Source organism: Taeniopygia guttata, chromosome 5 (assembly GCF_048771995.1).
Source record: "Taeniopygia guttata chromosome 5, bTaeGut7.mat, whole genome shotgun sequence".
Taxonomy (NCBI): Eukaryota; Metazoa; Chordata; class Aves; order Passeriformes; family Estrildidae; genus Taeniopygia; species Taeniopygia guttata.
Window position 1 is genome coordinate 50946300 of NC_133030.1, and position 27968 is coordinate 50974267.

Here is a 27968-nt window from a genome sequence, read left to right on the forward strand (position 1 = left end):
GCCGTTCGGAACTAAGTCCCAGACTGAGGGGCAGCCCCTCCCGCGCTGGCCCGGCCCGGGCGCGGGGCTCACGGCGCCTGCGCGCAGCTCGCGACCGCCCGTGCCGGGGCGGTGCTACAGGCGGGCGCCCCCAGCGGCGGCCGGGGGACGTGCGCCCGCCGGCGGTCGCGCGGCAACCGGCCGCGTCCCGGGCCGCGGCCATGGAGGAGGCGCCGCGGGGCCGCCGCGTCTTCCTCAACCACCTCGACTCCTACTGCGGCCGCAACATCGGCGAGGTGACCGCGGGGCTGCCCCCGGCCGCGGCTCCCTTCTGCCTCAGGCACCTCCGCCCGCTGCGGAGCCGCGGCTGGTCCGCCGGGAGTTCGGCCGGGCGGGCAGGAGGAGCAGCTGAAATAGCTGCTGAGGAGGGGCACCGGAGCAATGAAAGGGATAAGATGGAGTAAAAATAAAGAGTTAGGAGCAGGAGGTGGGACTAGAGGCGTCGGGAGGGTTGAGGCAGCAGCTGATGGTGTGGAGGGCGATAACCAGCTCCCCTGTGCGGGCCCTGCCCCAGAGGTGCGCCCGGAGGCACCGGGAGCTGGCGGCACCTTCGGTCGGACACAGGCCGAGCAGTCCTGAAGGGTTTCCCTTCAACGAGAAGCTGCTTCTGAAGAGCATTACCAACAACAGGAGCAGGGCTGGTCAGACGGTGCTGGTGCCTTCTGGAGATGAAGTTGTGTCGGTCTCAATAGATGTTTGTGTACAAATTATGTGTCTTGTATATTGCAGTATTTATCCACTTGTGTTGTTGGCGCGACGCTTGAAAGCCTAGAAGAAGAAGAGGAGGGAGATGAAAATGATTCAGTTGTTGAGGTTCCCACAGGGGAAATCTATGAAATAGTGGGTACTCTTTCTAAACCAGAGAGTGCCAATCCACCTTTTGCTAAGGAAACATATACAGTAAGTATGAGTCTGATTTCAGATTGCCTTCAGACAACATTAGAAATATCTCAGGTCATGTAAAATGACCTGCAATAATGAAATGGTCTTTTGTTCCTGCTGGAAGCTGTATATATCTGATTTATTCCTCTGGCTTCCTCTCTTCTAGATTTGATACAGCAAATAGTAAAAGGAAGGAACTCAGAAAATAGATTTTTCATAGCTTTTTTAAAAAAAAAAATCTATCTTGATGATCCACAGGTCTGTTTTCTTTTCCTCTCAAAGCTTATATTTCAAGTATCTCTCATCTTCTTTTTGTCTTTTATCACCATTTGAAGGTAGTCGTGCTGGAATCAAAGTTAGTGCCCCTCTTAACTGTTCACTGAAATCACAGCTTCCACTAGCAGCTAATTGTTCTGAATACCTCCATCTTCGTATGAAGATGTGTATGTCCAGAGTTTAATTAACTAAAGGAGGCTTGCTCTTGTAAATGTGTTTGCTTATTGCTTGATTTAGTTTTCTGAAACTAGCAATTGCCTCTGTCTCAAACTGCTTGTTATAAACTGGTTATTATTCTTCTTATTGAGGAACCTCTTTCAACATTTGAAAATTTTAATTCAAATGTCTATGCAGCTGAACTATTCAATCAGGAAATTATAGCTGGCATTGTTTAGTTTTAACTCCTGCTTTTGCCCGAAGTGTTTGCTGCATTTGCTCAAGTAATACGGATAATCTGCACTTAAAAATTACAGGATGCTATCTTGCAAGGAAATTGACATTTTTTTAAGTCTTCTCCATTCTGCCAACAGTTAGTTGTTTAAAATACCTGGATAAGTAGTAGATATTTTCTATACTCACAAATGCACTAAAAATATGGATCCTAAAATACCATTAAAAGTCCATATATATTTTTGATCTATGTTAATGTGTACTATAAATTAGAAATTTCAGCATTTAATTTCCATTTAATCAGCTTTCTTGTTTATTTGTGACAGATAAATGTTTGATAATGATCTAATGAATAATTCCAATAGCCTAGTGTTAGAAAACCACATTCTATCCAGAAATTGAACTAGAACAGGACTTTTTTTTTTCTCTCTAGTGACAGAGTCTAACTGTTTTTCCCTCAGGTCTCTTCTCGAGAAGCACTCTTAAGCCACTTGCTTGAGTGTGAAATTGTTTTATATAATATCACTGAGGATGCAAACCAAATTGAGGAAGCAACGTGGGCTGCTTCTGGTTAGTATAGCTTTACCTGAACAGAAATTTGGTTTCTATGTAGCCACCAAAACTTGCCATAAATATGTAATGAAATTATCATGGATTCACTTTAATATAAAATTGGGTTCCTTGACGGAGAAATGCTGCACAAATTTGGATAAATAGCAAGGAATCATGGAATGCACTGTCACATTCAGAAGGGAGAGAAGCTGACATGGAGTGGTCCAACTCTTTAAATGGCACACCTGTGTAGGCAGTAATTTCCCTAAATAACTGTCAACCATCATCTCATCTGTTTGCATCAGGAGGTGGATAGAAAATTTGCTCCTGTGATATTCAAAGAACATTTCGATACTTTATATAATAATTTTATTTTTCTTAGAAGTCCAATACAAATATTGCTAGCAGTCTTTTGAAAACTTTCTCCTTACTGTTACAAATTCTAATAGGTAGCTGGAATCTTTTTATGGTGAGAGTGCAATATGATTCTTTACATGACAGCTAAATTAATCATGTCTTCTTCTTTATAGTATGAACACTCACACCACAGAATAATTTGCTTAACAAAAAATTATTTATCTTGTTTGATATTAAAATAAACTTTGTTTGCATTCAGTAGCTTTTTTTTCCTATCATAAAAACTCCACACTTTTTTATTTTCTTTCAGTTATTCAGCAGTCATTAAAGATTAATCATTTCCTAGTATAGATTGTTTTGTTGGGGATTTTTTCCCCATAATATGTAGTTCTGTGGTAATTATGTCAATTCACAATAATTTAATTCTTTATTACCATTATTTCTCTATTTGTTCTGTTTCCTGATTTTTTATCTTTATTTTATATTAACTCAAAGAGCATTTCCTTAAAAAGACATCACATAGAACATTGGTATGAGTGTCTATACAGGACCTTTATATAAAAACAAAAATAGAGTGAGAATAATACAATTTAAAATAAAATCCTTGCTTTCATTTTAACAGCCCTACATAAGGAAATTGAGACTTTTGCAAAACAAAAGTTATTCATCCTCATTTCAACAATAATGACCTGGGCAAATACCAAACCCTTTGACCCTGTAAGTAATATCAAAACATTATTTTTCTTTTAATCGGATGTTGCCATTTAATGGAAAATAATCATTACATTCAATTACACAATCTATTTCAGGTGTGTACTTCAATGATAACTGGTAAAGTGAGCGGGTCTTTAGGATTCTTTCACCCTTACCCACTACTTACTGCCAAAATTGCTGGGTGAAATTCACAGACAGAAAAGTTTAGGCATTGAGCTATAATACAGAAAGAAATAAGGAGTTGCTTGGTCAAGAGGCAAGACAAATGCTAACCACAACATGCACTGTCTTTCAGTCATCAAAAAAAATCCATGTTAACTGCATATTTAATGAAAACCATCATTAAAATGGATACATTTTTATATTCATATATGTAAAGTATTTTCAGAAGCCATGTTGGGTGCTTTGTAGTATGCTATTGCAATTCTTAAATTCATTGTTACAGATACAGTTTTTTCAACCTAGTGTAATGCTATATATAATAAAAACTGATGGTTTTTTTTAATATAAAAAGTAGTTTAAAATATTTTACTGTGAAATTTGAAATTGAACTAATGACATTTTCAAATTCAAGCATCAAATTCAGAACCCTGAAGAATTTCAAATTAGGACAAAGTTAAAATACTTTTAAAATACTTTTAAAGAACTTCATCTGACTATCCAGACCTTTAAAAATTGTTCTGTTTTAGGAAATGTATCTCAGTCACATTTTTTTCTTCATAGGAAGATCCTGAGGCTCCTTTTAGTGAAGAAAATTTTAACAAAAGAAAGTCTCATCCTGGCTTTATGGATCACATAAATGCTGAAAAACACATTATAAAACTCGGGAAAACTGTATGTATAGAACTTTTTAATAAAAATAAGCTGGTTTGTCTTCTCATTTAGAGCTTTATCATAGTAATGGAATTTATAAACCGTTTGAATAAGTTTTAAGAATATAATATTGTATGATATTGTATGATACAAATTACTAATAAAATATAGTAACATGGAAAATACTATAATGTTCTTTGAAACCCAAGTGTATGCATTATATAAATCCCTTTTTTTTTTTTCCTTAGATAGGGAGTAAATCATGCTAATCTTAAAAAAATACTGTTTCTTTGGTTGTACCAGAGACGATCAAAGCTGGGGCTGGTGGAAAGATTTGAGGAAGAAAGATTGTAGAGGAATGAGATATTAGTGCAGCTCTAAAGAATAGTAGCATCTTTAAATATTAGGAACCTATGTTATTATCACAGCTCATTTAAATACTTAGATGTTCTGGCCACACCTATCATGTCCCTGGATGGTTTGTGCTCTTGGAGCAGAGGCCTTGTTGACTTTTGTTCCATTCTATAATTCAGTTTAAAATCACAGCCATAAAGCTGACACAGAATAGCTAAAATATATTATGAGTTTACATGTTTTAAAATCCCCTCCTTCAGCTTTGCTTGCTTTGGTCTGATTAGACCATTAATCTTACTAGAGAACAGACTATGCCTCTATTTGTATTTAAGAACTATCATTAAATAAATACCAATAGTGGCTCAGCTTGCAATTCAGGAAAATGGAATCTGTTGTTATTAGTGATGGAGTAGTGAGGAGGTTCAAAGACAACAAAATACACTGGATGATGAAGGTGTCCCTTGGTCATTCTACTTCTGTGTTAGGAGTCTCCCATAATCAATATAATTCAATGTCCATTTTGGAAATTTATCCAGCAAATAACAGATTTTATTATGAAAAAAACTTTCTCTGGTTTGAGCATATATTTCCTGTCTTATGTCCTGCTGAGGAAATAGCTCTAGAAATTGCATTCTGTTCTACTGTGGATCTAATAGGAGAGAATACAAGTAAAAATTTGGTTTACAGCTTGAAAAAGCAGTAGTAAATTGGTTTTTCTTTTACTGTGCTAACATGGATCTGTAAGACCATGGGATGAGTTTCACAACTGTAGTGTTAAAAACATGAAAATTTTAAACAGCATCCATCAAACCTTGTGTTAACTTCTGCCACCACTTAATACCCAGATAAATTATTGACAACTTTTCTGACTAGTCCAAAGCACTGAGTCACTGCATACCAAAAGTGTTTATATAATTAGCTTCTAAGTGTTTGCCAGGCTGAACATCTGTTGAGAGGACAGATATGTAGCAGTACATGATAAAGCAGCTTGAATATTTTCAATACCTACCTGCTGTAACTCTTTCAAAAGGAGCCCCTTTTCTGCAGAACTCCAGTGTCAGCACCAGTGGGTATCACTGCCCCTCAATGGTTTCTGTCAGCACTTTGGAATAAGATGGCTCCAAAGCATCTCTTCTTCCCATGAAATCAGCTTTGGCTTCCTGTAATGGCTGGAGACTTCTGGATTACAGTCTTTACTCATTTCTGAATTCAATGGTATCTTGGGAATATGTCATCAGTGAAAGAATTTACAGTATTATCATTCCCTACAAAGAACTCAGACACTAGGATTCATCAGTCTTGTCAGCCAGGTAAAAAACTCTTGCACCAAGAACAGAAGGTTTTCTAAGCCTTATTGCCTGTTCAGAGTGCAATTTAATGGAAGTTGTTTCTTAAAGCAAGATTTCACCTCTCTGCATTAGTGTACCTCTCACCTATTTTTTGATTAAAATTCAGTAAGTCTGAGAGTTTAAGAGTCTTTGTTTTTTATCACTAGCAATATTTTACCTTTACCTCTGTGTTTACACAACCTGAATGCCCTGAAATGCATTCAAGGCATTCCGGTTGTGTCACTTTTCTCAGAAGTTGCAATTTCAGTGGGTCCTGCCAAACTCAGAATCCTTGGAGAAATATCTGCCTGCCAAAGGCAGAAAAGCTCTTCATCCCCCATCTCTGTTCTCTGTGACATCACAGTTCCCGAATCTATTTAGACCTGTTTCTGTCTTTAAGAAGGTTTAAAGAAGCAAGCAAAGAAGCATAAAACAACTGTAGCCTAGAACTGAGTATCCCAGCTAGAAAGTGACACCTAGTGGCTCTAATGAACGACACGGGAACGTGACATTGCTTACCCGGGACTAAACATGCCGCGAGGAACCACAGCTTACTTAAGCATTGCCTTATTTTTAAAATTGCCTATAGCCAAGTAACATCAAGTAGTACCTTCTCAATGGGTGGCTTGTGACACTAAGTGACTATTGTTAGAGGAATTGAACCCGCTTTACAGGTATGCATTTCAGTGAAATGCACCATTCAGTGCAAAACTATGGTTTGTCTTCACACAAGGCAGGATTTAGCTCAAGGTATATGGAAGAAAATCCTTCCATTTTTTGTTGCATTCTTTTTAAGGGAAATGAGAAGTAGCACCTCCTGTGCATTCAGAACAGGCAGGTTTTTCCTGCTAGGAGACAGAAATTACTACGTGTCTTCTGGGATATGTCTGCAGTCTGTCCAAAGCAGCCCTGAGAGCTGCTCTTAGATGCAAACACTATGTGTCATGGTATTACCCAAGCAAACTCAGTGTGTGTTAAGGTCCAAGTAATAAGAGATACCTCTGCCCAAATTAAGATGCAAATGAGACCACAAATGGAAGTAAATTATATTGTACAGATTTTATTTAACAATGAATATGATGTAGAGAGAAAGAAAGAAATAGAAAACAGAGGAGAGGGAGCAAGCAGAAGATTGTCACCACCCAAGGATCCAGTGGCATTATGTTGGTCCTTCTTCATACTGGGCTTCTCAGTGATGGGAGTCCCAAGATAGTTCAAAAATTTTTATATTTATACATTTTAACAAACAAAGAAATTAATGTTCATTGGCTACAGAGTTCTCTTAAACTATTGGTTAAATTATTCCCTCACTTCTAATGCTTATTAGTCCCATACTCAGTCTTCTCTTCTTTTGAATTGATGGGTTTCTTAGTCTGGAAGGCCATGAGTTGGTGGTCATGACCTCCCCTTGCCAGAATTATGTTTTACCCAGTTGGACCTGATTTCAGCACACTTGTTGAGCTGCCTTTCCTTATGGCATGAAAATTCTGCATTCTTTGTGATCATTATCAGCAAAACATTCTTCTCCCCAGGCTTTGTTAATGTACCCCTGGGATGACACCCAGACAATAGTACCGCCTTTATCTTAGCTCAAGTTGCCACTGTGGTGGTTTATCTTACAGTCCAAGTTCCAGGTATCCATACAGGCATCATTCAGGGGGTCTTCAGTGATGGTTGGTGTTGCCATCTGACCCATAACTAGGGGTGATCTTTGTTTGACCACTGATATACATATGAGTAATTTCTTCATGACACTGTTGGCCACAGTGGGATTTTTTGTCCAGATGCGTTAACCAGGACATACTAACCAGATCACCCCCTGCCATGCCTGGAGTTAGTGATATTCTGCTGTAGCTGCCTTCTGTGTTTATCCCATGGCAAAGTCCTCCTGTGGCCCTAGCAGCTGCCCTTGCAATGTGGAAGCTCTTCTGCTATCTGTAATGTCTTCTAATTTCAGTGTTTCTCGTAATTAATAACAAGCTGTTGAATTCAGTTCCGTTGAAGTAGTTTTTATAACAAAGTTTCACTTTCTAAGTGTATAGATAAAACCGCATAGATACAACACACTGGCTTTGAAACTTGCCAAGTTATATGATTCTTTGTTTATATAGTCAAAGATTGGCTAAGACCTACCTTAATTTTTTTGTTTCTAAGATATCATAAAGATGATAACAAAAGGTCCATTCCCCACCCCCCCCCCAAAAAAAAAATTAGATCCCAAATCTGCACATGTATTCCCACTATGATTAAGGCAGGTTCTTTAACATTGTATGATGGAGATATATAATGCCTAGGATATTTACAACATTCGAATTTAATAATTTTGTTTCATCTTAAAATTTTAAAAGTGACTAATTCAAAGAACTTCTTTGAAAGGCTTTTTCCTTTCAGATGATTTAAAAATCTTTGTTTTCCTGTATAAACATCCTCACAATTGATACAAACAGTAACATGTATGTCCAAGAAGATAAGCAAATTTATGACATTACACAATAATGATAGACAAAAATATGTGGGTTAATCATGATGTGAGGTTAGCAAACCATTTAAATAGTTCAAAGATTTTTTTTAATAATCCATCAAAATGAATCATTAATCTAGCATTTTCTGCTCCTTTAGACAGCCAAATGCAAATAAAATGCGTTGAAAAAACAGCTGCAATGAATTTCAAAGTATTTTTTTCCTTGAAAATAGGAAGCAGAAGCATGAGTTATCCTGTTCACTTAATTGGTTTACATAACTTCCAAATTTTGCCTCTTAATTTTATTTTAATTTTATAATTTTTGTTCAAATGTAGACAGATTTTTTTTTGAAGACAACTGTAGACAGCTTTTTTTGAAGTAAGTAATAATAATATGACTCATAAAGCCATAGGATATGCAACAATTGATCTAGTTACAAGTTGACAGTGACACAGTTTGCCCACTTTGTATATTTAGTGTACATGTATTCAAGAGTCAGTGTAAACCTGTATCCCAATGCAGTACCAAATTCTGATAAAAACTTTCTTGTTGATTTCACTTCACAGAACAAAAAAAAGTTTTCAACTTACGTTGTTGTCTCAGGACATCAATATGGAGCTGAGGAAGGATTCTTTCACTACTTTTTTAAGGTAGACATCCAACTACATTTGAAGGATCATTTAATTTCTAGGGGCAAGCTGCACTGGAATTGAATCCAGTTTTAGCAGCCTTGGCGTCATAAACTCAATGTTTTCATGAGCAGAACTGTTTATTTGATCCTTTTGAAATATTTTAGCTATAGTGGAAGTGTTTTTCTCTTTTTTGGCTCTATTTTTTCTTAGATATTTCTTTAGGTTTTGAACAGTATCTCCATATGTACTTTCCAGTGAGAACATGTCTGTCATGTTAATGGAATCCAGGGAAATGTCTTTCTTTCAATATTACAGTCTCTCTCTCTTTTTTTTTTCTTTTTCCTTTTCTTGGGGTGATAAAAAGTAATATTTGCCAAAATTAAAGAATAGTCTTTAAAAAACTCCCTCTTGCTTTTTGTAGGCTGGCAATCAGTACTTCTCAAGAATGATCTCCTTTACTGCAGTTCTATTAATTATTCAATAAACTGAGCTTTAAACTTGAATATACATATTTGCTTCGTAATCAAATGTTCCTTTTTTAGCTCGAGTTTAAAGTAACCTTTTTTTCCTCACTTCATTATCTGTATTTTCAGATGTGTTGGCTTGGTGAGACTCCTGCAATACCTGTTTTTGGAGATGGAAACAATGTTATTCCAACCATTCATATTCGTGATTTAGCAGTGTAAGTGGAAAAAAAATTCTCTGAGCAATAATTGATACCTAGCTAGAGAACAAATCCACTAGAGAGTTCTGAGGTTTTTAAATTGGGTGGATTGGTTTAAAGTCACTTTTGGGCCCTTTTAACTGAGTCAAACAGAGTCTTCATTTTCTTTAGAAGGAGATGTGCTTTCTGGAAACCTTATCTGACAGTTGCACTGATGCTTTGCTTTTAATAAATGAGAAGTCATGCTCAGTCTATAGTGTTATACCAGTTAACTGGCATGGAACTGGAAATGGATTGTGGATTCTACAGCAGACTAAGATAATATCTTTTACAGACATAGATATTTATTCTTTTAACTTCTTTCCAAACCAAATGTGTAGCTGTGCTTCTTTATTAAGTAAAATATATGTGAAAATATCATGCTCTGAAATGTTCTGCAAGAATTTGCAGACTCTTGATGTTTCATGAACTGCATTTAACAAGGAAAGCCCTGGATGCTTCTCCAAGTACCAGCCCCGGCTGTCCTTGCTATGTTTCAGAGTGTTGCAAAATGTAGCAGACCACAGGCCAGTCTTTCAGTATGTACTTGCGGTAGATACATCGATGCACACGCTTGGAGAATTAGTAAAGGTAAGAGAGTTGATAAAAGCATGATTATTGGAGTTTCTTTTTTATTTTTTAGTATATCTGTATGTAAGGTTTTAAAACTATGCATTTTACTGAAGTTCCTAGGTCTTCCTGGATTATCCTGAGTAGTAAATTACACGGAAGATTACTTTGAAATCCTCTAAGACTTCTGTCCTTTAAGCAAAGTAGTTTACTTGATCTTGCAGAACTAATTTTTGCAGTATTATCACTAGCTTAAATAGAAATTTAACCTAAGAAAGTTATGGAGAATTGCTACGGGATTCACAGAACTGTGATTAGATACCATGTGTTTCCTTTCATGTTGTGGGAGATCTTGTTTTTTCCAAGAGCCTTGAAAAGAAGTCTAGAAGTAGTCTGTATGACACTGGTCAACTATACACTGTGATAGTGAGAGTCAACTCATAGGACACTTGCTCATGTAGATTGAGCAAGTGTTACATAAGGCTAATATTTTTTTCTTTTTTTTTTTTTTTTTTTTGCTTGTATCAAAGAGAGTTTAATAAAACAGGGAGCTCACTAGAAGATGGAACCTGTGCTTTGGTTCAGGTAGCAATCCAAAGGAGAGTGGCTGATGTCCTTTCATAGATATGTGGTTGTTTAGAAATGTGAAATAGAGGACAGGAGTAAATGGACAGTTTTGGAGGACAGGAATTGCCAGTGGAGAGGGTGCTACAGAGAGTTGTCTGGGCAGGGAGCTGTACCAGCCCCGGGGAAGACTGGAAAGGTGCATGGGAAAGAAACACCTTGAGAGTTACAGTTGGAAATAGCTGAAGATGAGAGTTTGGAATGAGTATCTCACGCGTAAGCTTTTTCCATACTTACTTTCAACTGGGTGTCCACTAACTGACGTAACTGAAGCTGGATTATTTGCTCTGATGTTGTTATGGTCCAGTTTAAACCCAGAAGAGTAAAGAAAACTAAATCTCTGTGTATTAAATGGAAAAAAACTTTGGAGGTTCAAAATATATGCCGAAAACGTGATTAAAAGCAAACGAGGTTAGATGTAGGTGCCAAAAAATTGGTATATTTTATTTAAAACTAAAAGAGGCAAAGAGAAAGAGAGAGGAAGGGAGGGAGGGAGGAAGGAAGGGTGTGGGAGGACAGGGAGCGAATGACAAGGGTTAGGTGGAAGCAGACAGGTGGGTACGCCCACGTGTCCCCCTGCAGGGCCCGGGTTGACACCGTCCCTTGCAACACGGCGGATCTGTTGCATCGTGCTGCAGTGCTCTGGTGCAGGGTCTGGGGACGCCTTCGGGGGGCCTTTGATGGGCTATGACACCCCTCTGTTAAGCTTTTCTCCAGGTGAAGGACCCCTCAGCTGAGCCGGTCTGCACAGCGGAGGATGGGCGTCACTGCCTCTTCGCCAGAGGCATTTTCGCTGCACACCCAAAATATCTCCTCTTCTCCCCCCCAACGCTGGGTGCGAGGGTCTGTGAGCAGCCTGGCAGCTGATAGCCCTGGGGCTGTGGTCACCGCTCAGAAGGTGTTGGGCTTGTACTCCGTGAATGTACCCCTTTCCCCAGCCCTAAATTGTTACTTTATCTTATCTTCATCAGCGAGCACTCCGGGGCCTCATTCAGAGCCCCATTCAGGGCGTGGTCGTGTTCTCAGCCTTTGTAATACAGTTTTTGCTGTAATAGGCAAAAGTCCTTCATGAAAATGTTTAAGTCATAAACTATAGAATGTAGGTCTCCGACAATGGTCTATATAAATGCTCATGATTTTATGGGATGTAGTGGGATTTAAATCTATTTCAAAGGGCTACAGGAATAACTAACAATTTCTATCTAATGATGAAATGCAAATGATATGTGGAGAGTTATCAGTAGCCTTCCCAATTGTTAATGGAATTAAATACCTCAGGAACTGGAAGAGAAAGTGCTGGGAAAATAAAGATCTTCAAATAGACCTGAAACACTGGGAATTTATTCATATATTTAAGAGCTTTATAAAGTTTTCCGTGGTTTTGGGTTGTTTTATTTCTTTATTTATTTTTATTGCAGGTACTAAAGAAGAAGTGTTACTTAGTAATCAAAAGCTATTCAATACTAACATTAAAGTTAATGTATTGTTCTTAGATCTATTTCAAATCAGTATCCTCCTTTTCCAGGCACAGTGTAACAAAATGTAATGCACATATTTTATCCACAGAAATCCTGTTCAATTTTTTCTTAATATTCTGATTTGTTAAGTGGTTTTGGAGTGGCATTTTGTTAATTTATTTGTTTGTTTGTTTTTCTGATAGTGTATCAGTAAAAATCTTGGACCAGGAAAAATTGAGAAGGTTCCTAAAGAAAATGCATTCCTGAGCAGAGAGCTAACAGTCAGTACTTTTCTTTCTTTTATTTCTTCAGGAAAGTATTTAAACTTAAAAGTATAACATAATGAAATATATAATTTATTATTTTTTTTTATTTCACCAGAAAAATTTAGTCCCAAAATATGCCTAAAAATACTTAAAGTGAGTTTAAATTTGGAAAATAAGTAAAATGTAGCCATCATAAAACACAGCATTTTGAAGAGTTATATCCTCATTTGAAATAATAAAACAGTGAAGATCTGATCTCACTGCTCCCCTTAGCATATGGGAGCACTCTAACAAAACCTACACAAAATTATAAAAATAAAAAAAAGTTAATAATGCAGTGCTGCTAAGGCTGATGAACACAGAATATATAAATTATGTTGTATTCATCTGTTTATCTGGAATAAACTGTTCACAGGAGAAATAAACAAAATACAACACAGATAGTCTTAAGATCACACTTGATAAATTTATAAAAGAGGTGATTCCTTGCAATTACATGAAAACTTTTCATTGCATGTTCTAATAGGTCATGAGAACACTAAAATAAAAATATTAATTGAAAATTAGTATTTTTAAAATGCTTAAAATATCTGTTTTGCTTTGTATGCAAACCTTCTTTTCCAATGCTTTAATTCTTTCTATTCTCCCCATCCATTCTAATCTCTTGTTCCAGCTGTTCTTTTAACATGCATAGTTTAGGTCTGTAAATAAATGTAACTTTGTTCCTTCAGCAAATGCAAGTGGATATGTTGTTTGTGAACCTGCGAATGAAATCTATTTATCTGAAAGATAATTTCAACATTAAGTGGTTTGCTGAGGCAGGACTGATAGAGAACATTGCTGAAGTCATCATGGAATACAAGCAAGCTCGAGGATTACTGGTAATGCTTTGGTATATAGTATTTTAAACTGCTCTTTTCTCTTTATCTCCAATAAAAATGATTATATAAACACAAGTCTTAAATTAATTGAATAAAATTACATAGAAGATGGATGTAGATGCAAAATAAGTGAACATAAAAACTTAAAATTAAATTGAAGACATTTAATAAGAGGCAAAAAAAAAACCAACAAAAAACCAAAAAAAACCCAACAAAAACCATGAGTTTTATTTCCTTTATACCTAAACCTGAAATTCTGTAAATGCAACTTAGCTTGATGATGGAAAGCTGCTATTTTGAAGCTGGTTTCTTTATACAGTATATGGCACTCTTAGTATATTTTGCCTCAGGAATACAATAAGTATATCTTTTATTTAAGCTTGTTTTATAACAGTTAGGTGAGTATTTTGTACCCTTTATATATTCAGTGAGTGTAGATATTCCAGTGCAATATATCCTTCCTTTTACCCTGCTCTGTAGTGTAATTTACTGGGCAACTTCACTATTTCCTATGTTAGCTTGATATTTAGAACTTCTGTATTCAGATATATATGTTACTGAAAGATGCACAAAAATGCTTGTTTACATCCAAGTACCCATAAAGCTGTTTAGCATGTCTATATCTGGTTCAAACTTTGAATAAGAGTTCAGGGCATATTAAACAAAATAAAGATACAATTGTTAAAAGTTATTTATTGAAAGTCCCTTCATAGCTCTGAAAGGATTATCAGATCTGCGTTTGGATTAAACTATTGCATCTAAGAACATATGCATCTAACTAAAAAAAACAGTACATACCAGGTAGTACGGAGAAGGAAGACTAGCTAGACTGTCCCTGTCACTACTCTATTTCAGAGTTTGTACTGTCAGATTTACTAAATTAAGATAGGTACTTAATTATGTATGATTTTTAGTTTATTGCATAACATATTTAATAAGTGTATACTGGAATCCTAATTGCAGTTACTCATTCTCAGGCTAGGTAGGCTGAAATGAGACATCACTTAAGATTATGATGGATCTGGAATTTTTGAGGTCAAAAAATAATTTTTATGACAGTAACTCTATCTCAATTGGAAAGTAGAACTATTGCATGTTGATCTGCTACCACATTCCAAAATTCACTGCATCCTATCTGTGGGATTGTGTTTCATCTCTTTGGATTATTCAAACATTAACTAGCCACAACAAATTGGTTTGTAAGTCTACTAAATAGAAGCATGCTTTTTCTTCAACAGGAAATTTCATCATTGAAGTAACTGTGTTACTGTGGATGATAGAGAAGATATTTATTAGTAAATAAATAAATGAATAAGAAAAAATTATATTTTTCATTTTAAGTACAGTTGCTATTTCCTATTAGCCATATTAAAAATATTGTTGCTTTTACATAAAAGCATCTGTGCTGTTTGAATAATGTATCTTTATTCTTTTTTCCAGCCTCTCAAAGTTTGCATTCATGGCCCTCCTGGGTCTGGCAAATCTACCATTGCTAAGGAGCTCTGCAAACACTACAAGCTACATTATGTTGGGATAAATGATGTGATTTCTGAAAAAATTGCAGACCTGGTGTGTTGCTGTTTCTAATAGTCTTGTTATTTTATTTTCTCTGATTTTAAGATGTTTGGCGGCATTTAAAAATTACCTATAATCCCATTATTTTAGAATGGAAATATCTTTCAACATATTGATCATCTCTGCCAGTTGCACTGAAATATTTTTAGAGACTGGAAGTTGCTCAGTATCTCACTGTTCATGAATACACATGAAAGGATTTTTTTTTCTTTTATTACATCTGTGTATTAAAATAAATTTGGTTATGGAATTTCTGAGCCAACTCATATTTCTGTTCTTGTCATCAGGAGCAAATTGTGGCTAAAGAACCTGACAAGGTGGAAGAAGAAATAGAAAGAGAAGGAGAAGGAGAAGGAGAAGATCTTGTAGAGGAGGAGGAGGAGGGTGAAAATGTAGAAGCAGCCAAGGAATTATTAGATGCAATAAAAGAAAACATGCAGCAGAATAAAGGTAGGAAATACAAAGTATGATGATGGGATTCGGGTAGCTAGGGCAACCCTATGCAAATGGAAATCAGGAAATAAATTTGTGGTCTAGACTTTTAGTTCCTATTGAAATCAAGAATCAACTGGATAAGGGAGAGGAAATACAATGAATGGTTTATGAGTTGAGATAAAGACAGGGAGAGATCACAAACAGAGTACTGTCATGGGCAAAACAAACCTGACTTGGAGAAATTACTTAAATTTATTGCCAATCAAAATTAGAGAACCCACCCCTCCCTTCTCTCCTGAATTTAACTTTATTCATTATTCTCTTCTTCCTCCCACCAGCAGCACAGGGAGATGGAGAATAGGAGTTATGATAAGTTCATCACAGTTTTGCTGCTGCTTCCTCCTCAGGGAAGAGGAGTCTTTTCCCTGCTCCAGTGTGGGGTCCCTCACACAGGAGCCAGTCCTCCACAAACTTCTCTAGTGTGAGTCTTTCCCATGGACTACAGTTCTGTATGAACTGCTCCCTTGTGGGTCCCTGGCACAGGGTCAGTCCTTCAGGCACAGGCTGCTCCCTTGTGGGTCCCTGGCACAGGGTCAGTCCTTCAGGCACAGGCTGCTCCCTTGTGGGTCCCTGGCACAGGGTGCAGTCCTTCAGGCACAGGCTGCTCCTGCACGGGTCCCCAAACAGTCACAAGCCCAGGCAGCAAACCTGCTCCAGAGTGAGCTCCTCTCTTCATGGGTCTGCAGGTCCTGCAGGAGTCTGCTCCAGTGTGGGCTTCCCATGGGGTCACAGCCTTCTTTTGGACATCCACCTACTCCTGAGTGGGCCTCCTCCACGGGCTGTAGGTGGATCTCAGCTCTCCCCTGGATCTCCGTGGGCTGCACGGTGACAGCCTGCTCATCATGGTCTGCACCACAGCCTGCAGGTGGATCTTTGCTTTGGCACCTGAAGCACCTCCTTCCCTTCCTCTTTGCTGACCTGGGTGTCTGCTGAGATGTTGCTCTCACAGATTCTCACTTCTGTCTTCCCTGGCCACATTTTACTTCTGCACAGACTTTTCTCCTACATAAGATATTTTGTCACAGAGGCATTACTACCATCCATGATTGGCTCAAATTTGGTCAGCAGCAGATCCATCTTGGAGCCATCTGGCATTGGCTCTGTCAGACATGGGGGAAGCTTCTACAAGTTTCTCAGAGAAGCCACTTCTGTAAGTCCCCTGGCTAACAAAACCTGTCCACACAAACCCAATGCAAAGATACACCTATCTAAAAGTGACATAATTTTAAAATATTTTGGTGCCTCTTTAATCACAGCACTTTCATCTTTCTATTTCAGAATTTTTAATAGTGTCGTATTTTCTTCTCAGAGCAGAGAGCATAAATTTCTGTAACATAAAGTAAAAAGTTGGTGAAATACACCTTTGTCAAACTTGCAAAAATAAAAGTATTTTAGTAAAAACAACTGCACGCTAATATGAAATTGTGGGGATTATTTAAGAACTACATACATCATTAGAAAGTAAATACTGCTTACAAAAGCCTGGACAGAATTTTTAAAATATTCAAAAAATGTTCCTTGCTGAAAACTATTAGTTACCATCTGTGTATGAACAATGCCATGTAGTTTTGGTCTTAGTGTTTAACATTTTCCATGTGGTATAAAGTGATCCCCCTTAAAAAAGCAATCTGTTGCTGAGGGTTTACCTGATTTAGATCTTGTGTATCTGCAAAGAAATGAACTTCTTACACACCTAGAAGCTTCAGTAATGAGATCTATGGCACCATCTCTTCTGCATTCTTGGATGCGTTGTTTAAAATAAAAATGTCTTTTAAAATAGTTACATACTTTTATGATTAGAATGGTTTATAAATATGTAAGACTTTTAATATCCAAAGCAAAATAAAGTAGGAAACTGGAGTTAATATTTGCAAAAGGACAAAATATCAGGTCAAACCTGACTTTTCCTCCTACATATTTTCTCAACAATGTAGGAGAGGTAAGTAAACTAATTTGTATGGCAACTTGTCTGAAAATGAAACTTGTAGATCCTACCTCATGTCTTTTTTGGAAGACTGTCTTTAAGTCTTACTGTAAAATCAAAATAGAAAATTATTGCTTTCTTGTGACTTTTTTCTGTAAGTATTTGTTTACTGGATCTATTAAAATCTGATTGTAGTATTCAAAATAAAACTAACTTCATGTTTAGATCATTAAAGTACTGATGTTTATATCCTTGTAAACACAAAGGTAATTTTATTTTATAGCTACACTTTAATATTCCATAGATTGCTGACGATGCATAATATACAAGTAGTAACTCAAAATATTTAACTTTTTAGGGTCTAAGTAGAAGAAAAATGTATTAAAACGTATTAAAATGTATTAAATGTTAGTAAAATAATTTCAGATCTCTTGTTTCTATAAACTAGGCACCTATTAACCTTTTTTGTCTTAGGCCATCTAGGTGATGAGTATCGTATTAAAATTATGAAGGACAAGCTCATGTCTATGCCTTGTAGGAATCAGGGATATGTTTTAGATGGGTTCCCTGAGACCTTTGAACAGGCAATGGATCTTTTTAAAGGTGTGTACTGCTTGGTTTGGTTTTGTTGCTTCTTTTGTTCCTATTGCTGCTGATGTCATTATTGTTCTCAGAGCCATAGTACTTGAGTGCATCAGTGCATCACTGTAATGACTGCAGTGCAAGATACAAAACTAAGTTTTGTGATGTGTGATTACTAGAATGTAAGAAGGATTGTAATGCACCTTATTTAATTTATGCACAAGATAATTTTTAGACTATCTTTCCTGGTAATGTAATGTAAAAACTAAATGCACAAACATGGAGGATGTTTCTTGTCCAGTGTTGGTTTACTCCACTTAAGCAAGCTTGACAGCAGAATTTCTTCATAATGTTTAAGGGCTACTGAATGAGGGGATCCAGCCAGTGCACCAGTATGTATATTGTGAGCCAAATTAGAGTGTACTTATTAGATAAGCTACTGTAGATATGACTTCAGAGAAGCTCTGCAACACACATTTCAATTTGTCAGCAAACACTGTCCATATATTAAGACCAAGAATCAACTTCATGTTTAAATTACAACTGAGGTTTGAAGGTACAGGAAAAAGAGACCTGTTTAGCTTAGTATGCTGTTCTGCAAATGGTCATGCTCAGCTGATACTCTACAGGCAGTTTTCCTGACTATTCATAACACCAGATCCTTAGTGGCAAAAAACATTTTAACCATAGAGTTGTAAAATATTTCTACTCACTGTTCTGAGCCTTGTCTCTATTTTTTTGTAGAATAATTTATTGGGCAGGAGGAGAGGCCAAAGATAAGACAAAAGTTTTAAAATTTGATATATTTAAAAATTGTATGTGCATGTACATACATCAGTGGTATAGGCAAACAACTATTAGTTGTTCTAGTACTAGTAGAACTACTAGAACTACTACTAGTTCTACCTGTCCCAAGGTAGAACTCTGTGGTGCCTGGCAACACGAATTACTTACTGAATTCTCTAAACTGGTGTCCAAGTTAGATTAATTTTGAATTATTAATATAATTTGGCTATTGGCAAATCTGTGTTTTACTGGGCACATTTTTAGCAAATATAATGATATTATTGCTTAAAATGAAAATGTCAATAATTTCTAACTTTTGTTTTAGTAGAAGATGATGAAGCAGAAGAAGAAGAGGGAAAAGCAATAGCCAAAATGCCTAAATTTAATCAAATAATCATACCTGGTAAGTTTGATAGATTTCTTTTTAAATAAACTGGGGAGTTTTATTTTCTAATTAAATAAACTGAGGAAAAATTGCTGCCATCAACAATAAGTCTAAAATATCACTCCATCTGTTCCTATTTAATTTAACCTAAAAAACCAAATCTATTTCATGTAATGCTGCTGCCCTCATATTCAAAAGTGAACAATTAATCATAGAATCATTTAGGTTGGAAAAGACCATTAACAGCATCAAGTCAAACCGTTGACCCAGCACTTCCAAGTGCACCACTAAATCATGTCCCTAAGTGCCACATCTCTATATCTCTTAAATACCTCCAGGGATGGTGACTCCATCACTTCTCCTGACAGCCTGTTCCAATGCTTAACCACCTTTTTGTTGAAGAATTTTTTCTTAATAAAAAGGAAGGATTTGGTTTAGTTTCTGGGTTGTTTGTTTATTTGTTTGTGGTTTATTGTGAAAATACCATCATCTGTTGGCTGATAACAACAGTAGAGTCTGTCTTGTTGTGATTACAGCAGCTTAATGGAATAAAAATGTAATGCATTGGTTATGCTGAGAATTAAAATAGAGTGGTTTTCGTCTATGTAGAAATTGTTTTATCCTGCTGTTTTTGCTTGATTCCTTTGGAAATTTTGTATATATTCAAACAATATGTTCTTCTTCACAGAATTTATTTTTTCTTTGACTGCATCTGATGAATTCCTTATAAACAGAATAATAAAACTGCCAGAGAGTGAAGTTGCTGGAACTCATTATACTGAGGATCAGTTCCTGCAAATTCTGGAACACTTCCGCAAGATAAATACCGATGATGTGACGGTTCTCAACTATTTTGATGAACTTGAAATACATCCTCAGTTCATTGGTATGGAATAATAAAATTAGTAGATATAACCTGAATAAAAAAAAATTTTCTTACAAATTTAACACTTGCAAAAATCAAATAGTCTATATATAAATAATATTTTTATTAACATTGCAGAATACATTTACAACAAGCAATTATATACCTGAAAAAAATGTTATTTTACAGTTAACCTGTTTCTAAAATTTGGGGTGTTAGTTGTTCATTTTTGTGATCTTAATTGCTAAAATAATTTTATGACTTAGGTTCCAGATCTCTGCACTGGCATTCTTTCAGATAAGTGTAAGAATACATTTTCATGGACATAAACATTTTGATTCCTTATATTTTTTTTCTTTAGACTTATCCTCTGATGCTATTGTTGTCCACAAAAATTGGATTTATTACCTGGTGGGCAACAAGCTAATAATTACACTCTGAAGAGAGGCATTGATTGTTTATTTCAGAGTTGTGCTAACCTCTGTGCATGGTGGTACTCCACAAATCAAACACCCCTACTATCAAAACTTTTCACTATTTATACATTTTACCAAAGGGATTAGTACATATTCCCTTATTGATTAGTATTCAATCTTCTCTTGCTTCCCATGCTCAGTGTTTCTCTTCTTTTGGGTCAGTGGGTTTTTTTGTGTTGGTCCTTGAGTCTGTGGTTGTGATTTCCTCACTGCTGGCATTAACTTTTACCCAGCTGGAGCTGATTTCAGGACAATTTTTGAGTTGGCTTTATTGGTTTCTTCCTTGGATGTTCTGCCAGATGCCTTTATACCTGTAAATTCTGCACTCTCTGTGTCCACTATCAGTGGTTTATCCTTCTTCCTGAGCCTTATTAACAGCCCATTGGTCTGAGATCCTTGAGTCTTGTTCAGGCCTACACCTTAACAAGTGTTACCAACACTTCTACCAACAAGTAATTTGTTTTTCTAACATCTGGACATTGTTTAGAGCTTGCTTGCTGTCTGTTTCATGGGTTAAATCTGCCTTCTTGTTGATCAAGCTTGAAAATATACAAAGATGAAAGATCAACATACATAATTGCTTAAGAAAATTTTCATATTTTCCACATTTTGCAACATTGGTGCTCCTGTTCAAATGAGCATCATCTTTAAGTCTTGTTTGTCTCAGAACTGTCTCCTTACCCATTCACATTCCTGGCTGTTAACCATGGAAGCAGGCAGGTGTGTTGCTTCTGCTGTAAAATGGTAGGAACAGATTGCAAAGAGAACTACTGAGGATCTTCCAGCTCTACCAATACCCCTCCATTCTAGTCGATGTTACAGCTGGATTTTCAGATGCATAGAATTAAGTAGCAATGGATTTTACCAGAGATCCAACTGCTTGCTCAGTTATGTTCTGAAGAAGGGGTTAAAAATTGTGCTTGTCATTTGTTAAATATTGTTTCAAAATAATATAAGTTTGCTTCCTCCTTAAATTAAAAAAAAATTGTAACATATGGTTTTATGTATAATTTTTATGATTATTATTTTTTCTGAGTCTGAAGTATGAATAGTACAAAGGAGTGGGCTTCAGGATTCTGGAAATTCAACTTTGCTTTGATGACTCACTGTATGGAGACTGCAAGTTAGTTATCTTATGTCTTATTTTTCTCATTTGCAAATTGGGACGGTGACAAACGTTAGCTCTTATACAAAAAGGCATGTTAGAGTTACAACAGCACTTTCCTTTGAAGACCTTAATTTATGAGCTCCTTCTCCAGTGATCTTTCCTTTCAGCTACCATCACTGCTAATTTCATTTTTCATTTAAAAGGCATTATTTTTTAGGGATACATGTAGTTAATTCTGATTGCTGTAAAATGAACATTGTACTCTTCTGTGGCCATCTAAAAATGCAGTCTTTGAGACTTCAAATTCAACATTGAAACCATTCTTAGCAATACTTTCAATGACAAGAAAAGTGATTTTCATTGTAATTAATACACCCAAGTGCAGCTAAAATTGTAGGAATGATGGGCTGCTTGCCTAGCAAATGTATTGCTTTAATTTGGAATACTTCAGGAACGTAATTCCTGATTTTTTGAAAGAAGCTGTAAAATAAGTTTTATCACATAGAATTATGTTAGTTCCCTCCTCAATTCATGATCAGAGTTTGGATTTGAGGTCCAAATCACAAACACTTTAACTCTTGGAAAAATTGTATTAGTATTTGGGACTCTGATTCTGCCTGAATTGGTGATTAGAAAGAACTGAGAAAAATGCTTTGCCAATGACTTTCCAAATAACTTCTTAAAGAGCTGTGGAGAAGGGGCTACTGGATTCTCATCAAAATTCTGTATTCTGATTCTTCTTTTTCCCTTCATCTGCATGCTCTCCTTACCCACTTTTATGCTTTTACACCTTCCATGTCATGCCCTTGAACAAGCCCTTTACCTCAATATTCTCTACCTCAAATGCCCACTTCTCCTCTTTTCCATGTACTACTTTTGCCTCCCCACACTGAATGCATACAGAAACTAAGAGAGCCCTGGAGAAAGTCTTCATTCTACTGTATTTTTTCTTTTTCTTCATTCTTGTCAAGTTCATTGTGCAAGGAACTTTAAACAATTAAAAGGGGAGAAGGAATCAAATGAAAGAGGTCTTTTTCAGGCCTTATGTTCCTACATGAAGCTACAAATTAGTTTTGTAAATATAGCACATTAAGAGATCAACTGGAGAAAGGTCTGTGTATTTGTAAATTTGTAAGAGTGAAAACATTGGAGTTTGTGCCACATCCTAACAACCTATTCAGTGGGGAGAGAAGGATAAAACTTATGGTTTTGTGCATCTGGATAAGTTGATATAAGATTGGTGCCAGGAACAACTTTGAGAGATGGTATTTGACCTCTTTTTTGGGTTCAAAACCTGGGCAAGCTGCAATTGTTAAACAATAGTTTTAAAATTTATTTTAGTATGGTTTTTCCTTACATCAGCTTAAAAGGCAAACTATTTTAGCTGAAACTGGTAAAGAAAACCAGATTTAGAAAACTTCATTCTATGTAACAAAAAATTGACATTTATAAGCAATTGAAAACAACATCTTTTACTTGAAAATTCCAACAACATGAACACAATATATTTTTGCATCTTGCATAATACTTCAGGAAAGTTGACAAAAGCCTTGAAATGGTTCTCTCTTGTATTGTTTAAAAGATATAGCTGTATATGAAGATTCTGAAAACATACTTGCTCTATCAAAGATCATCAAAGGCATTGGAGAACCTCGGAATTATGGTTTGACAGATGAAGAAAAGGAGGCTTTGGAACGCCAGGCAGCTGAGGAACTCCTTGCCAAAGAAGCTGAAGAAAAAGCTGAACAAAAGTGTAAAGAAGATAAGGAAAGGGAAGAAAGAATGGCAAGATGGGAAGAGTGGGTAGGTTACGACATAAATTTGGGAAAACATTATTATTTATGTGTTTTAGATGACTTCAAGTAATCTGTTATGTAAATACACTTGGGAAATGTAGCATAAATTGTCTTGTTCCTTATATCCCACTTTAGGTCTGGGTTAGGCTATCTCCACAAATTGAGCTCCATTTTGAAGCCCATTTTACAGAATATAATGTCTTTTTTATTACAGACATAGCAATTTTTTGCATTTTGGTATTAGCATGTCTTTAAAATACTTTTATGGTACTCTGGTTGCTGCTGTGCAGCAGCACTTTTATTTTACCATTTATAAATATCTATCACAATCAATGGATATTTTCCTTACCAAGTCAAATAGGACTTTTGCATTTTGCTTGGTTTGCTTCTAAGCACGTGACTAAGTCTTAATTGTCAAACTAGATTTTTAGCTCAACACTGATGCAATCTTCCAGCCTACACTGCAGAAAGGTTTCTGAGCCTGCAAGAACCTGTGTAAGAGCCGAGTTCTCAGTTCAGTAAGGACTACCTGATGCAGTCTGAAGGATGGTTTTTGTTTTCTAATAAGTACCTGATATTTGGGCTGCCTGACCCCAGAAGACTTGCATGTGATGCTTTTTGCTTATTTACTTTTCCACACCAAAGGACAATTTAGTTAAATGACCTGAAATGCATACTGCAACAATGTTCCTGTTCACACCCAAAGTCAGGCCGTTTCACCAGAAGGCAAGTCTATTGTCTTCTTTTAGAGCGATTTAAAAACAAACTGATCATTCCGTGGAGAAGTCCTTTTCTTATATTTGAATGCCCATAGGCATCTAAGGGGTAATAATATGCTGAAATTACTGACTTTTAAAGAAGCATTTACATTCCTCTGATGTTAGCTTGTAAATATAAATTGTCTAATCTCTGATTATTTACAGCTTCATTCAACATCAAACAGCGTTTTGTAGACTAGCTAACAGGTTTTAGTTAGATTCAATCCAAGCCATCTACCTTCAAAAGTGCAAACTGCACTAATCAAAGCTGAAGTAGGAGTTTAAATGAAACGTGTGTTTAAGGTTATCCTTTAAAATAGGCAGATGATCAGATCTAAGCAACTGTTGATCTGCCCTTAACACTGTAATTAGCTGCTTTTTCTGAGTAGTGGCCAAAGACGACTTGCAAGATTAATTCAATAGTACTCCTGGATTGAGTGAATAAGGTCAAAATTGGTGTATCTGTTTTATCTGAATATTGCATTTTTGTTATGCCTTGAGTATAGAGAAGCAGTCTTCAGAGTATGACCTGTTTGCTGTATCTATATATGACTCAGGCTACTGATTAAAATGAGTGAAGAGAGGACAATGGAGATAAGTTGGAGTAATCTTATGGCTAAAGCTGCTACAAGTATGCATGGTACTAAATGCTGTTGAATGGAAGGAAGAAAAGCTTGCAGCAGTTTTATTTCCTCATCCCTCTTACTTTTTGAGTGTAAAAATATAATTGGATTTGACCTGAATTCAGAAATAAATTTAGCTGGTGGAAACAGATGTATTTCTCTGTGGTTTTAGTCTATTTGACTCTCAAGCCCCTCAAAAACATCAATGAAACACGAATAAAAAAAATCAAGGGAACCAAAGAGAAACAAACCCAACACAATTAACAAATTAAAAATTTAGAAAGCCATGGCTCTCTACTGAGTAAAAATATTCTCCTTCTCTCCAGTTAAAATAATCCTCAAGAAATCACCTGTGTTTTGCAATAGCACTAATCTTTGAAGTGCTACAGTGTATTTCAACCATTTTGCCAAATACCTTATGGAAACAGGACCACTGGAAGACTTGAGATTAAACCTCCTTTTAGGTGTTAAAGAAGAAAAATAAAATCATTTTAGTAAGATTATATCAGTCCTTATGTTCAATTTTTGTCCTCAGTATATTGTGTACTCTAAATCTAATAAGCAGTTAATAATTTTTACTGACAACTTGTTCTTTAAAGTTCTGTTCACAGCTTCTAACACTATTTTTTCCCTCTAGGCCAGCACTTAGCCAAATGTTATTTGATAGATGTTACAAACATTTTTTTTTTTCTTTGTTACTTGTAGAATAAACAGCAGGAGGAAGTGAAAAAACAAGAAGAAGAGTTATTGGAGGCCCAGTCTGTTCCACTACGAAACTATTTAATGAAGAATGTCATGCCAACACTTATGCAAGGGATAAATGAGTGTTGTAGGATCAGGCCAGATGATCCAGTTAATTTTCTGGTAAGGTGATTATGTTTTGTTTCTTAAATATTTTTGAATACTCATATAGACCCAAGGAAACTCTGTTAATGAAAGGACTTAAATTTCCTCCCCACTTTCAGGATAGCAACTAATTAATGATTAGAATCTGCAATTCTGATGAACAGCAATTATAGTGAAAATTAAAACACAGAAACTACTCCTTATGGGATCAGTTGATACTGTGTATCAAGGGAAGTATCCAGTGTAGTTAAAGCCAGAATAGCACAAAAATCACTACCAGAATGTTTCCCCTTGGTATGTGCACTCTGCACATCTTATGTACCCTGACAATTTTGCTGTGCCATAGAGGACTACAAGTTAAAGAGCTTTTTTACATTAGGCTTTAATTTCCGTTCGATAGATTGGTGTCAATGAACCTATTAGGATATCTGATAGCTGGAGTTAGGTGTTGGGGAAGATGAAATAAGAAGGCCTTATAAATATGATTACCTAGCGGGGGATTTGGAAAGTGCAGAGAATGTGAGCCAGATTGAGATGAAAACGAGCTTTGAGATGGCAGACCTTGGTTGCTAAGCACTGGTGGACAGTGGTATAGCTAGTAGAAGGTAACTCCCTTTTTTGACCCACAGACAAATCAAAGGGTCAGATAAAGTGTTCTGTCTCATTCCTCAAAGGGTCAGATAAAGTGTTCTGTCTCATTCCTCAAAATGCAGAGTCTATCTCACACCTGTAACCCTCCCCTGAAGTATGATGTATCTGTAATCCCATTGGTCCAAAGCCCTTTCCTGCACCCCCCTCTGAAACCCCCTTGATAAGGTGTTCCCGGGAGACCAGACTCTCTCTCTCTCCCCCACCCCTTGCCCCAGCCCCCTCTCCTCCTCCCTTGGACCCTCTCTGAGAACTCTCTCTCTATCTCGTCCTGCCCCCACTTCTTGGGGCCACAATAAACCATATACCCTGAGACCTGACTCCAGAGATCTCTCGTCTCCATCTGTCCCAACCGTCCAGGCCCAGCCCTCGCCGCAGTTAGGTGCCTCAAAAGAGGGTCCAAAAACAAAGAAATCCCTGGGCAATTACACCCTTACAATCTAGACTTCCCGTCCCTCAGAGGACACCCCTCATGGGACCAAGAGCTCTGTGAGGGTCTGAGATCTGGTTGCCCTTCATCGGTTTGCTGTCTGTTACCAAGGGTCTGCTAAAGGGTCATCTCCACACCCTCTTAGGTTGGTTTCAGAGGGCTTTTGGTTGGTTCTGGTTGTTATAATAATGTAGTTGTTATGGTTCATGTACCATGATCTATGGGCTGTCTACCCCAGCTATTAATTTTTAAGTAATGTTTAAACTGCAGCTTTGTCTATTCTATTATTAATGTCCAGATTGTTAGTGCCAGGTTTCACTGTAATCCATCTTTGACTTAAAAAGAAACCATATGGTTCAGATAAAGTTCAACCAGCAGCCTAAAAATTCTAGCTGCTTGTGCCTACTTTCAAATGATTTTAAATTTTTAACTCTTCAGAAAGCAGGACATCACTCTCCCTCCACTACCCCCACCCCCCCCAGCCCAACTGATCACATTGTCATAATGATAAATGCAAGCTCTTTGTTAATTCTCTTCACAACACACACATAAATAAAGGAGAAAATCCTGTAGGACAGTCAAAGTATAATTCCAGTTGCAAATGACCTCAGGACGTTATCCAGCTCAACTTGTCCAGCTGCAAGCAGGGTCAGCATTGCATTCAGACAGAATCCAGGTGCTGTAACATTATTGCTGTGCTGCTGTTCTGCCTGCACATCCAAACAAAGCTGTTTACAAGCTGAAACAGAGCATTTTATTAATCAAGCAAAAGCTTGAAATGAAAGCAATGGTTACAATCCAACTTCAGGTACTAAGGAATGTTTTCTTGGTTTAACCTTTTTGCCTACTGGTGAGTGACAGCTACCTGTAGCTGTAGGGGTATGAGATCTTCCCTCATAACTGCATAGCTTTTAAAGATCAGCTTCAGTGGGTCCAGAAACCAGATTCTAGGGTACTGCCAAGATGTTTCCTTGGAGTGACAAAATATGTTATAAATGGCTCACTTCCTTCTCTTGCCCACAACAGAAACAGTGACTGCTACGAAGAGGGTGAGCAAGGTCGATGACCTTTTGGATAGTATTTGGGGGAAAGGGATTTCTCTGACAGAGATATTTTCTGCCATAAGTTACATTTAATACATTATGCAGTTTTGTTTAAAGCAATGTTATCCACTATATCTTTGTAATTTTGCATGTATTTTGAAGTTGGAGATGTGAAAATAACTGTAATTTTGAAACTCTTCTGTTCATAGGCAGAATATCTCTTCAAGAACAGTCCTGATATCGACTGGAATAAACGTTAAATCCTATCAGCAACAGGAATTGTGGAACAAAAAGGAAGAAAATTTCTAATACATTTTAGATAAAAATA

The 27968-nt window shown here is 36.7% G+C and overlaps 1 protein-coding gene across 10 annotated transcripts; it reads left to right on the plus strand.

Annotated features, from left to right (window-relative positions):
• The first annotated feature begins 102 nt into the window (after positions 1–102).
• On the plus strand, positions 103–27968 carry AK7 (adenylate kinase 7). Of its 10 annotated transcripts, none has more exons than XM_030274935.4 (18): positions 103–275; positions 769–939; positions 2049–2157; positions 3119–3213; positions 3934–4044; positions 8734–8817; positions 9393–9481; positions 10003–10093; positions 12357–12434; positions 13151–13300; positions 14741–14869; positions 15163–15325; positions 17769–17897; positions 18991–19065; positions 19736–19933; positions 23079–23299; positions 25379–25537; positions 27850–27968. In XM_030274935.4, exons 1-18 carry the CDS (start codon positions 201–203, stop codon positions 27898–27900), a joined length of 2178 nt encoding a protein of 725 aa, XP_030130795.3. In that variant the 5' UTR covers positions 103–200; the 3' UTR covers positions 27901–27968. The 10 variants fall into 10 exon arrangements, with proteins under 10 accessions (XP_030130795.3, XP_030130797.3, XP_032604768.2 ...); XM_030274939.4 differs by having other exon boundaries at positions 105–275; positions 18988–19065; XM_030274937.4 differs by lacking the exon at positions 19736–19933 and having other exon boundaries at positions 18988–19065.